At 37.2% G+C, this 13,883-nt stretch overlaps 1 protein-coding gene across 1 annotated transcript; it reads right to left on the bottom strand.

Annotated features, from left to right (window-relative positions):
* Nucleotides 1–7,117: 7,117 nt before the first annotated feature.
* Nucleotides 7,118–12,270, bottom strand: LOC122059356 (probable serine/threonine-protein kinase PBL26). Its single transcript, XM_042622091.1, has 5 exons — nt 11,368–12,270; nt 9,472–9,668; nt 9,179–9,368; nt 8,536–8,927; nt 7,118–7,655 (listed from the first exon to the last, which is right to left on the bottom strand). The coding sequence occupies exons 1-5, from the start codon at nt 11,489–11,491 to the stop codon at nt 7,266–7,268; spliced, it is 1,293 nt and encodes a 430-aa protein (XP_042478025.1). The 5' UTR covers nt 11,492–12,270; the 3' UTR covers nt 7,118–7,265.
* Nucleotides 12,271–13,883: the final 1,613 nt, after the last annotated feature.

The raw sequence follows: 13,883 nt of genomic DNA on the forward strand, positions 1-13,883 counted from the left end.
TTCTGGGCGCAAGGAGGAGCTTTTTTTTTTTATAGGTAATTTGTATGTATTAAGGAAAAAAAAATATATAAAAATACAGATTAAGGCAACCCCTACAACCTCTATATCCAATCTATGATTTCATGCAAAACTTCTGTTAGGACAGTGTTGTAACCATCACCGAATATGGAAGTAGAGATTGAAAGTTTTGAGTGACCTCCAAAAGAATAGTTGTATGGATTGGAATGCAATAGAAATGCTCTTTGATGCACCTCAAAATGTTTTGAACGATTTTTAGGTATTGGTAACTATTTTAACCATAATGTGTAATCATTTCTCTTAATGATATTCATTAATATTATCTTCTAATGTACTTGGTAAAAAAAAAAAAAAGGGCAAAGATATTAGAAAGAACATGAAGTGCTTCCCATACACATTGAAGGGATTATGATTCATCACATCCATTTAAGGCAGCTATTGATTGATAGTATGACTACAGAGTGAATCTTGATGGATTGGAAAACTTGCATATTGCAAGTGAAGGGGAGTTTCAGATTGAATAAAGTGCACCTTCAATTCATCCATAAGGTTTTATTCATAATCGAGGTCGGCCTAGATCAGTTGGCGCTAGTGGTAGTGGTGGAGAGAAGAGAAAGAAGTGGGAACTAATAAGATATCAAGCCCTTTGAAGGCAATAGCTTCCCACATTGGTCGTCTAGTCACCATTGAGTCTAGCGATGACCTCACAAACAGGCTTTTTGATGTAATTCATGTGATGCCAACAATGGTGTGCAAATAAATTCTTCGTACCAAATCAGAACCTATGCAATATGTTTTTCAAAGCGAGTGGTGAAGATAAGCCAAAGGTGTTGGAATTTCTAATAGAAGAAGGCAGGGACAGATATGATCGATCTACTGCAGTGATGGATGTTTTGGATGTTTGTTTTTAAGACTATGAACAAGTGAACTTTGAATAATGAATTTTCTTATTTTTTGGATGAGGCATGTGATGTATGGTGAATAATTAACTTTTTATTTTCCTGTTGGACTATGCATAGGATATGGTGAACAATGAATATGAAAATTTGTAATCTTATACAAGTGACTATTTGTTAGACTTTATAAATGGTGTGGATTGATAATTTAAGTAGGTTTCATTTTGATATAGATGTGATGAAGGTATGAATAATTTCTGACAGGTTGATATGTTGATTAGCATTGGTATGGATAAAACACTATGCAGGTTATTTAATTTAGTATTGGATTGTATGGATGAGTAAGGGCAGGTTGATATGGATGTATGATACTCTTTTTTTTTTGGGTCTATGGAGTGTTATAGAATTAATTTTTGGGTCTATGGATTGTTATAGAATTAATTTAAGTAACAAATTATATAATTCAGTTTTTATTAGTGTTGTATGGATGAATTGGAACAGATTAGGCATATATGATGTATGGTGTAATTTATTTATATGGACTGCATGGATGAGTGAAAGCAGGTTATTCCGTTTACTGATTAGATTTCTAGATGAATGATATCATGTTAAATGATCTTGTCATAAAATCTATTTTTTTTAGATTGATAATGTTGTTAAATGTGATGTATGTGGTGCTAAATGCATTATTCTAATATCTAATATTGCTCGTAATGTGGGGAGAAAATTCTACGAATATCGTACCCACACTTATTTTCTTATGTGGGTGAACCACTACAAGATGTGTGAATGCAGAGAAAGACAGTGCAAAGTTGGAAGATGCACTAATGGACCAAATAAAAGTCGAGACTTCTGAAGTTACCCACGTTCCACCTTGGTATGATTATCAGATAGCCTAATTTTGTAGAATAATTAAATCCAATAATTATACATTCACATATAAACTGTCTAATGTTTGCACGGTTACAATTGTTTTAGTTTAAGAATCAAGGATATAGAAAGTTTAAATTGAAAGGGGTTGGGGGATCTTCTTCATCCAACCATGCAGGAGGAGTTACGAGCATGGTTCAACCTACAATGATACCTCCTTCATTCACAAATTATCTATAGGGATATCTAAGAGGAAGAATTGAGGCATCCGAACAACAACACAAGGATAGTTATGAGGACATTAGAAGATATACTAGATACTGTAAAAAATCTTCACATTTATAAATGAAGATGTCTAGGAGGAGAGGAAATCACTGCACTTAATGTTTTATTGAAAATGTTTGAAATTATTGAATAATTAAGTGGGTTTTTTCATTGAGTATTTTTGACCTTTTTTTTTAACTCAATATATATGTGTAAAGACTATAACCCAAGGGGGTAGCGCAGTTGGTGAACAACCACTCACATGGGGGTGTTTAGTGCTCTTCATTGCTTTCAGTGAAATTTGAATAATTCTCATTCAACCCCAGTATGTCCCGATCCATGTGGTTGTGGGGTTAGTATGGGCCTGCAGGAATAGTCAGGATACCCATCATTAGCACAAAAAAAAAAAAAAAAGAAAAAAAAAAGAGACTATAGAAAGCTTAAATTAAGGAAACAAGTAATTAGTAAATATGGCTGAAAATTTTAACTTTGTGGTATTTTTATTTTTATTAAATAATATTAAAAAGATTGATTAATTTTTCCTCCTAAGTGTTAGCAAATGAATTAGTAAGATAATACTATAAAAGTGTTAAAAAACTAGTGTATGGACAAAAAAATTACTATAGCATAGTTGTACACAAAAATTGAAAAAAAAAAAATGACATTTTAAAGGCAACCAAACAATTATTCAGGGTGATTATGAGTGTCTCCTAATGACAGAATCCTGATAATCAAACAGTTTTTTCAGTATGAATTTACTGTACAAAATCAATACGAACCAAACAATTATTTTGTCAATAAACGATTACAAGGAACCACATTCTATGGGACTACGTTCAAATTAGAAACATGTCTCTATAGATTTATCCAATCAAACTCGCCCTTATTAGCTTATTGAATCGTTATTTGTGTGGTCATTTTTTAATCAAAACCTTTTTATCTAGAGTCTTCGTACTCGCAAAATCAAATAGCTCGGTTTCACTGGAGATGATATTTGAAGACTTGATTGAATCATTGACAAAGTCGTCCTTCGGGGGAATACAAGTACTAGCGATCCCTTCTAATGATAGTGATCCATCCAAGCCAATTTGAAGTTTGAGCTAGGGGTCTCGGTTTCGAAGACCTCTCTTAGGGAACTTTTACGAATGTTTCGAGTGTTTGCGTAAGCATGAACTAAAGATTTGGTGTGCAGAGTGTGCAGACTTGCAGAGCAACATATAAATTTGTCTCCCCACCCCTCAATTACTTGCAACAAGCCTGGGTAATTATGAAATTGCCATTTTATATTTGAGATTTCATTTGTTTAAACAAAATCTATATCAATAATAATAAATAAATAAATTGATTATAAAATTTTAAAATAAAATAGAAAACTAATAATTGAGACAAAAAATATATATGGGTCCATTGCTATCATATTGATGTTCATCCTTAATAGAGTTTGAGTAGGTCTTCATAATCCAAATTACATTGTAATCACTTGGCACAAATGTGAAATATGAAAAAACATTTTAAAAAGAACACCCATATGTCAATGAATATTGTGAGGCTATAATAATGATATAGCAGGTTTGATCCACTTTGACAACATGCCACACATGTATGTCAAGTCACTACCAATTGTTCATCTCCCTTTTGATAAGAATCTACCTTTTGATCTATCTTCTCTTTATACACATCAACCAATATGACGGACTCAAGATGCTTTGTCCCAATTGGACAAGTAAAAAATTATCGATTTGGATTATGAGGGGTCGAGATGTCCTCTTCACCATCTAACCTTTTCCACATTGAGACATGGGTGCTCAACATCAATCATTTGGGTTGTAAAAATGATGAAAACGTTATTTAATACAATGTACTAATCATTTAAACACAGATATGAAATGTCAACATCTCTTATGAAATTAAGTTGAAATGAAGTGTAATTGGTAAATAGTTACAACCCATGCATATTCTTGTCAATTTGTGTTATACCCGTGCCCTAATTTCACTTATGTGACTAATTGCAGATGAACAACAAGGGGGAGACAATATCAAAGACTACTGGCTAGCAGCAGTTTTCTACCACGAGAGAATGAATGATTCCACTTGCAAGTGTTATTCATGCCAGGACAATTGGAAGGGTTATAAATCTCCAAGGAAGTCAGTGTAAGTCTTATGAATTAAAGGGATTTGTATGAACTCGAATAATGAATTAAATGAAGTCGAGCCTACACCCTGGTACAGGCCCTAGAAACCCCCGAGTGCAACAAGGTGAAGTTGTTCCAACTATGTTGGGCACAATTGACCCACACCGGTAGGAGTATTGTGATAAAATAGGTTATTAATTTGACTGTGGGGCCCGGGTCTGTGCATCCGTGCACCTTAGACCTATAATTATTCAAATCTAAATGTTTAAAACTCGAACCGTCCATTATTTTTAATCGTTTTAAAGAAAAATGGCATTTTTTCATCATTGAGTTCGATTTAAACCGTTTTAAACATATCGTACCAACACAATTTTATTTGCCATTTTCGTTTTAAACTAACTATGGGCGCGACATGTGGCAAGCTACACCCACACCCACACCCACATGCGTGCATCCGTAGTCAGGTCATGCCACACATGGCACTTAGCATCAACAATTAGCCTAGGCAGGCTTGTTGTGCCGCACATGCACGCAAGGCAGTATGGCATGGGCAATGGAGTATCATGTTTGGTCTCTCGTGGCTAAGGCATCAGGTTGTAGCGATTGAATTTTGTCACCTCCAATATTTTTCCCCAGCATCTGCTAGTGATTTGAATCCAAAGCCACCTCAACAACAACAACAATAATATCTAAAACCTTTATTCAACTTAATAGGGTTGACTACATGGAGTTCCAAGCAAAGATGTGCGTGAGAATTGAAAGTCACACTATTTATCCAAAAAAAAAAAAAAAAAAAAAAGAATCCAAAGCTACACTCTAGGGTATTTTTGTCAAAAATAACCATTATACTCCTATAGTGGTTTTGAGGCTTATACATTATCCGAATGAATCGAAATTCAATGGATGACATATTTCCATCATAATGACAAAGAATATTCTAAAATTTGAGGTAAATCAAACACTATTTGACTACTCATCCTTCAAATGTCTGCCTTTGCAGACTCATCAAATGTCTCTCCTTTATCCTTATTTCTTTTTGGGATTACCCGCAGGACTAGAGGGATGAGTAGATTTTGTCTGTTTATTTTCACTAAAGTGTAGAAGGGACACCACCATCGCTTAAGCCTCAAGGCCGACACCAATCCAGTCTAGATCCAGTTGCATACCATTCCCAGCAAGGCTAGATCCTCTCCTGAACCATGACCTCTTGCAATAATCTCACACCATCCATTGGGTGTGGGTCCCCACATCAAGAGGTTGACCCCACACCCCTTGGATGGTGTGAGATTGTTGCAGGAGGTCATAGTCCAGGGAAGGATCCGGGCTCCTATCCCGGACGGTTTCCCACCGCCTGATATAGATGCCACCCAAGACGGATTGAATTCCTATGTGGTGCAGCAGGGCATCTGGCGGGCATCCAATGGCCAGAAATGCTCAGCCAAGGAGCCCAAGGCGATCACACACAGCCCAAGGCGTTTCTGGATGAAATTGGAACCCGCGAAGTACTGTTCTGGGCGACCAGCGCCTGTGGCTTCTTGGCCTACATGTACGATCCCCATCTCATGGAAAGAAGCCTTAAACCTCTCAAACGTATAGTAAATAAAAAGATTCAAAGCCCATTTCTCTGGCTAGAATATCTCACCAGCTTTTTATGTTTTCATTCTGCCCTGAACATATGTGAGCTGCCTATCGAATGGGTACTTGGACACTCCTTTGGATTTGGATTCTGAACTTCATTAATCTGTATTCTAGTTTAGGACGACAGACATGCTCAGAATTCTAGTTGACAGGTTATAGTAATGCCTTAATGCAATCTAAGCCAGTTAGTGTTGCTGAGAGTGAAAGCATTGGGAAAATTTACGGCGGTACCCCTTGAGGAATGCCACTTTCAATAAAACACCCCCTACAATCCTACATTACTGACAATTATACATCATTTTTTTGGAAAATTTACAGCGCAACCCCTTGAGGAATGCCATTTTTAACGAAATACCCCCTACATTACTGACAATTATAACCGGACCGCCTACCGTCAGCCTCTCATAAGTGCGAATTTGAATAGACCATTTTACCCTTTTGCCTAAAACCCAAACTACCTAACCTAAACTACATTGGAGAGCAGAGGATCTGAAACACCGTGTGTCTTCTATTGTAGACTTATGAGATCTGTTTTAGAGTGGATTTTGGTATTTAAAAAAATATTACTCAGTTGACATCATACCTTAACGGACACTGACAGTAGAGGATCCAGTTTTAATTGTCAGTAATGTAGGGGGTATTTCGTCAAAAGTGGCATTCCTCAAGGGTTGACACTGTAAATTTCCCCATTTTTTGTTCCCATATTAGATGGGGTTTTGAGCATGTGGCTAATAGATGTAACATACCTCTCTGGTGACTGTTGAGGAGTCTTCTCATTTACAATGAGAGTTCCTGTTCTCTGATCATTTCTTTCCTTTCCGGCAAATCATCTTCTTCTCCTGTTGATGTGGGTAATATCCTTTGGGACAATAGGGACATTCCCATTTTTGCCTATGCTGGTTTGGGTAATGTTCTTCCAGTTTTGGCCATGGATGGATCCCCAGTGTGGGTGGATAATTCAAAGAAACAAAGATCATGGGAAAATGCAGAGAGATCCTGATGGAAGGTCTTACATTGGAAAAAACAAGTTGCAAATATACATACAAACAGAATTGTTTTATCATTTTATTTCATCTTACAGCTAATGTGCTGATAGAGTACCTCATTGGTTCAATTCATGCAAGCACATTTTGCATGGTACAATTTCAAGATAACATTTGAGTGTTCAAACGATGCGCTCCTGAGTTGGAATCCAAATCAAGTTGTTCCAAATTCATCCACTTTTCACAAATTTTGAAATGGCTTGAGAAGTGAACCTCACTTGAAGTCCTACTTCCAATGTATAGCTTTGAACCTCACTTAATCACACAATGCTACCTTACCTTTTAGCCAAAATATGATTCTTACACTGACAGAGAAATATAAGAGATTTGTAGAAGAAAGGATCCATGGAAGAGAGTAACAGAATATGATACATTCATCATTATCATAGGACAGGATGAATATATTACAATGAAGAACCTCTTCCATCCCTGATTCTTTTGTTGTTTGCCCTTGAATTTGATCCCCACTCTATTGCTTCTGCTACAGCTCGTTGACGTTCTTCTGCACTGTTTTCACCCTGATGATCTCCATCCTCACTTGGCACTTTCTCCTCAGAAGGTGAACACGGAACAGGATGAGGAACAGGTGAAGGTACCCCTTCTTCAGGAGCCATTGATAGGAAACTAAGAGCAGTGACAACATCACTCATCAAAGGGCGGGCTGATGCTTCCTCCTGAAGACACATGGCAGCGACTGCAACTGCTTGATTTAAACCTCTGACTGGGAAGTCCCCTTGAAGGAGTGGATCAGCCATCTCTGGGAATCTTTTGGTGTCCTTAAATATGGGTTGTGCCTGTCAAAGTGGTATAGTATTCACCAAGGTAAGTCAAGAGAATGGATTGGAGTTGTAATGTAAAGATGAAATTATCTACGGTCCGTCCTCATCCAAAGTTCTGATGTAATAGGAAAATAAAGAACTCATATAAAGTGAACGAATGAAACACTAAATGTTAAAATTAAAAGAAATTCACTTTTTAAAATTATTTCACATTTTATCGAAGGAAAAAGATGTCAATAGAAATCTACAGCAAAAAGCTATCAAACTGTTTATCTTCTTTTAAATATGGATGTTATTGTTTAGAAACAACATTTTTAAATTTAATATTTCTGTCTGGAAGCAACATTTTTAAATTTAAATAATTAAGCTGGTGTCATAGGCATGTAACTTAAGGATTTTTTCTAAGGGAAGTGGCATGTAGAAGGATATGGGAAACAGCTTCCCCAAAATCCACCTGACTTTCAACGAAGATTTCCATAAGGACATCTAGACATATGTCAAACCATTCAATGCAAAACCAGGATCCAAAATTCACTGTCCATGACTAGTCAAATAAAGAGGCAACAGGGAAAGGAAAATCAAGAGTACACCTTCTTCCCACTTCCAACAGCAAATTAACCCCTTGGAATAAGCCACTTTCCCAGTGTATAATTATTTTATCTAATATGCTGAAAGTACAATCAATGGGAAATAGCGGACTGCTTATTAGAGAAAAGAAAGTTTCTTAATTCAATGGTCCAGAGAATGAATTTTCCTGTCTCCTAGAGAACTGGCCTATGATTTCAATCCAAACATTTCCAACTGGATGGAAGGGGCCCGTTACAAGTTTCAATCATTAAAAAAAATTAAACTTTAACAGAAAAAGGAAGGAACTAAAGAGCAAGAGTGAATTTACCCAAGAAACTAGGTTTTGCTCCTCTGTTGGCAATGTGGTGTCAATGGCTCTTCGTCCAGTTATTAGCTCCAGTAAAACAACTCCAAAACTGTATACATCCGACTTCAAAGTCAGCTGACCTGTTCTTGCATACTCTGGGGCGCAGTAACCATATGTCCCCATCACCCGTGATGATACATGTGTCTTTTCTCCAACAGGTCCAAGCTTGGCAAGACCAAAATCAGAGAGTTTTGGATTGAAATCTTCATCCAGCAAGATGTTTGATGATTTCAGATCTCGATATATAACAGGGGGGTTGGCCTTATCGTGCAAATATTCCAAACCCTTAGCAGCCCCTGATGCTATTTTCAGTCTTGTAAACCAGCCTAGTGGCTTTTGGTTTGGCGAAAGATCTGCATTGCAAAAGTGGTGAACAATGCATTTAGGCAGTTTTCTTGGACTGATTGATACTGTAAGAAGCCACATTGCCAGACTATTCTGAGGCATGTTAGGTGATTAAAATCTGAAGGTCAATTGCAGAGTAGAAATATGAGTAAAGAATATGATAATTACAAGGAATGTGTGGTATATTATTTGAAAACCAACAATAATTTAAAAGTTTGTTCTAAAATCAAAAGATATGGGAGAAACAAGAGGACAATACCAAGTAGATGATCTTCAAGAGATCCTGATGCCATATACTCATACACCAAGAGCCTCTGATCTCCGTCAGCACAATAGCCTATCAGATTGACCAGATTTTGATGGTGGAGAAGACTCAGCATTAAAACCTCCACGAGAAACTCTCTGTTTCCCTGTAGTCCATTTCTGTCCAGTTGCTTGATGGCCGCAATCTGATCACAATACCAAAAAAATGGTGATTAATGTTTTGACAGGTGTGTGTGTGTGTGTGTGTGTGAGAGAGAGAGAGAGAGAGAGAGAGAGAGAGTCATTTACCTGGCCAGTATTCTCAAGTTTCCCCTTATAGACTCTTCCGAATCCACCTTCACCCACTAAACATTCCTGCCGAAAATTCTTTGTTGCTGTGGCCAGCTCACGGAAAGTAAAAGTTTGGGATGCAATGTTACCATTAGCAACTTTGTTAGGAGCTTCCTTTTTGTTTGCTGTTTCAGCTTGGGTCTTTGGTTTGTCGTCTGCACAAGAATCAATGTTGCATTAAGTATCATAGAATTACAAAGGCAGAAGTGTAATTCTTAGATCAGGCCAGTATAAATTTCCATTTTTCTTTTTTATTCGCCATCATTTACTGGTTCAGTTTGTCTTCAAACCTGTGATTTTCAGAACACAGGCGGAGTTTTCTGAGTTATAATTTTACTTTTCTTGCCATTCATTCAACAATATAAACTAATACCAAGAAAAAGAATCTCATCTTCACTCGTCAACAGTTATGGTTAAAATTAGCAGATCATTCTCACTGATCCAATTTTATATGAAGTTATGTTAATGTTTTCAATAAAAGAAAATGCTTGAAGGAACTCCTACATGTTTTGAGTTAATTTTCTTCATTTGTAAACTTAAATATTCCAATTGTGTCCACAAACACAATTAAATAGTAGCCATGAGTGGTCCCAGCTCAGAATTAGAAGGAATGTTCTCAAGAACTTGGGAACATCAAATTGTGGACCCATGAATAGGAAAAACTCTAGGAACTTGAAAGAAAAATCAGAACTGGCAGTTCATTAAAAAAGTTACGATAAAAATTTGATTCAGAAAATGTGATGTCTAGATATAGTTGCTTAAATTCCTTCTGTATAGGTACGTAATGACATTGTACGCCACATGCTTCAGAATGGAATTAATTCATCTCACATTTTCAATCTGTAGCTAGTTATTTTCCATTCAGGTAATGATGATATTCTGTTGAATGTATAATCTGCATCTGATTTGCATGGAGCAAAGAGCTATCACCAATGTATTCAATGGTTCTAGAGTGAGTTTCATAGCCCTAGCTCCTAACCATAGTCCCTGCACTTCTGGGACTTTTAAGTGGAAGGGAACACATAAACTATCCATTTAATGGAAATAACATGTTAAAGATTTCTGAGACACTACTTAATCCACAAGTTCTGAAATGGGTTCAACTTCCCGTATTTGCCACTTCAAATCCAAGCATAGTAGCATACAATGTTGTACTCAACCTGTAATGAGACACTTTTCCTGAGACTTTGATCTATAAATGATAAAAGGAATCCAGAATTCCAGATACATGCACCAGTACAAAAGCAGTGAAGAAACCAAGAGAAATTTTTTGCCATGCACATCTTTTCAAGGTCGATACCAAGAAGTTAAGAATGTAGAAGTCCCAAGTGATACCGAGTACATTTAAAGGATAACTTGCAATGAGGCATATTAGTCAGTTCATGAGTCATGGTTTTTGACTTCAGCTTTAAACAGGTCTTAGGGATTAAGAAGTCCCAAGAAGTGAAATAAGGTTTTCTGATGTCTTGATAGGTTGATTTACTTGGAAGTATTGAATAATGCACTACTTCTCTCAAATTTACTCTCATTTAGCAGCTACATGCATCTGGCACAACTAAATGTTTCTATGGATCTCCTTAATCTACATGATGAATGATGATAAGGAGAGTGGAAATTATAATCCAAACACATTTGGAAATGCCGAGGAGATGTGTAATAAGCAACACATTCAATGGTAAATGGAGAATTTTCTATGGAAATATCAAAAACAGGTCCTCCAAAGATTGACATAAGCATATATGACATCAAGTCGTTCGCATCTCAAGAGGATCTACTGTTACAAAACTCAAGGACTAGTTATTTACACCAAAGTTCAAACAGTTGCAGTGCATAAGAAGGTTAAGAACACTTTACCCTGCAATGACGGATGTACGGCACTGCTTTCTTTATGAGCTACAGGTCTCTGATTACTACCATTGGATCTTATCTTCTTGGATGATTTCCTTCCATGGGATGAAAAACACGAAAAGCAACTCATGTTTTGGCCTTCTAGAGTAGTAAATTCAGAGACCCAGAAATTGTTCCAAAATTCTCAAAAGCAGCCCTTTTGTCTCAGAACAAAGAAGGCCTCAAAATCCAGAATGCAGAACTGAATCACACAGGTAAGGTAACCTTCAAAAACCTTGTCTGAACCGATCGATTTTTTCAAAGCGTCTTAACATTCAAGAATGTCAAGGTTCTGTTCTGGGCTGGGCGTCATATGTGTTAAAAGGAGACCATGAAAACATTGGGAATTCTGAAGCTCTAACAGGGCAAGATTTCATCAACAACAAAAGCAAAACCCAGAAAAAAAAAATAAAAGAAAAAATAAATAAAAATCCAGATGCTGAAATCACCCATGGGAGCTTGTAAACTAAATTCAGAATCAAAGAAATGACGAAATAGAGAGAGAACCCAGAAGCGGAGGTTTCCCAGACACAGAGAAAGACAAAGAGTTCTAACAATCCGAAAAGGGAAAACAGGGAAGGAAAACGTCACGAGGGACAGCCATGTTCGGTGATGAAAAGAACGGAGAAGGAAAGGGGAGGGTTTTCCTTGAAGAACTCCTCCGGATAAAAAGGGGGATAGGTCAGAAGCCATTTTGAAGCTGTCAAAACTTCTCAAGGAAGACGTGCGATCCAATTTTGGAGGGGTTTGGCGGGGAATCCTTGAGTTTCCAGGCTATATTGCCGTTGGAGATATTGGTTAAACGCGCAAATCAATTAAAATTAAAGAGCTATATTATTAGATTATAACTGGAGGAACAAATTATACAGGACCAAGAAGAGAGAGACCCTTTGACCGAGTGGAATGAGGAGAGAGGAGGAGATGTAATATTTGTTTTGGTCACCACGATTTCAATTTTTTTTCTTTTTCTCTGTTAAATTAGTCGAGAAAATCTCGACATGGCATCGCTGTTGGCTCATTGGCTGTTGCACAGCAAAATAGACGAGGAAACGAAAGATTCTGTAACGTAACGCTCAAATATTTAAATTTGAGCGCAGAAGCTCCATAGGCGTATTTTAGCCAATTCAGTAGAAGAAAGGCAAAACTCATTTAAGAAATTTCTATTATGTGGGCTGGAGTTTTTTTTTTTCTTTTTGAAAAAGGGGGAATTTATTTAATTAAACGGGGATACAAGGTCCCAATACTGTCAAGATACAAGAGGAGAGAGATACAAGTTGGAGGGGAGACATTCCATTCCAGATTGTGTTGATGGGTAGCTCCTAAGAAAGCAAGTTTGTCTGCCACAGTGTTTACTTCTCTGAGTGAATGAAAATATTCAATATGCTGAAATTGATTGTGGAGTGCCCAACAATCCAAGATAATTGGCAAAAGTCTCCAAGGTATAGAGGTTGTATTCTTCTTAAGGATGTTTATGAGCATAAGATTGTTAATCTCGATCCAAATGTTTAGATAGCCCAATTGGAGAGAAAATTCCATTCCTTGAAGAATAGCAACAGCTTCTGCAATAGCTGAAGGAGCAGTACCAATTCCTTTTGAAAAGCAAAAAATGAAGCTTCATTTGAATCTCTTATAACAACCCCAATTCCAGCGAAACCTTGGTTTCCCAGAGATGATCCACCAGTATTAATTTTGATAAATCTATGAGGAGCAGGGTTCCATTTCACCCAAAGACATTTCGGGAATCTAGGTGGCTGAAAAACTGCATACAGTTTTCGCAAATATCCATAGAACTTTGTATCACTGAGGATGGAGATCTTACGGAGTTGTGGAAGATATGGTCATTGTGAGCTAGCCATAAATTCCATATGAGACGAGTGACAAAAGAAAGCAACCACTTATCGTGTGTTGAGTTCCCCTTGGTTAAAATAAATTCAGTTAAACTGGTGATGAAGTTGTTCCAATTAGGTATGCCTGAAATGCCAGAAGCTTGCCACACTTGAGAGGGGAGTTCACATTTAAGAAAAATGTGGTTGAGGGAAATCCCATTTTGTTGGCACTGTGGGCAGATATTAGGAAGATTTAGTCCCCACCCATTGAGGAGTTTTGGTGTTGGTAATCTATTATGTAAAGTTTTCCAAATTAGGAAGAGCGATACTATGCCAGATCTTTTGCCATATTGGATGGACAGGATGTTGAGAAGGATCAAGTGCAAGGTGATATGCTGAAGACACAGAAAATTGACCAGAGGAATGTAGAAACGCAACCCTAAAACGATGCAGAAGATAATGGAAAAAACAAAACAAACAACGCACACGGATTTTACGAGGTTCGGCAAGGTTGCCTACGTCCCCGGTGAGATGAGATCCTGCTTCACTATCAATGGAGAATAGGGTTACAGCGCTCGTCCTCACACCTCTCAGTATTGCTTGCATTACAGAGAAAGAAACCCTCGCTACAAATATATAGCGAGAAAAAAACCCTAA

Source organism: Macadamia integrifolia, chromosome 13 (assembly GCF_013358625.1).
Source record: "Macadamia integrifolia cultivar HAES 741 chromosome 13, SCU_Mint_v3, whole genome shotgun sequence".
NCBI lineage: Eukaryota > Viridiplantae > Streptophyta > Magnoliopsida > Proteales > Proteaceae > Macadamia > Macadamia integrifolia.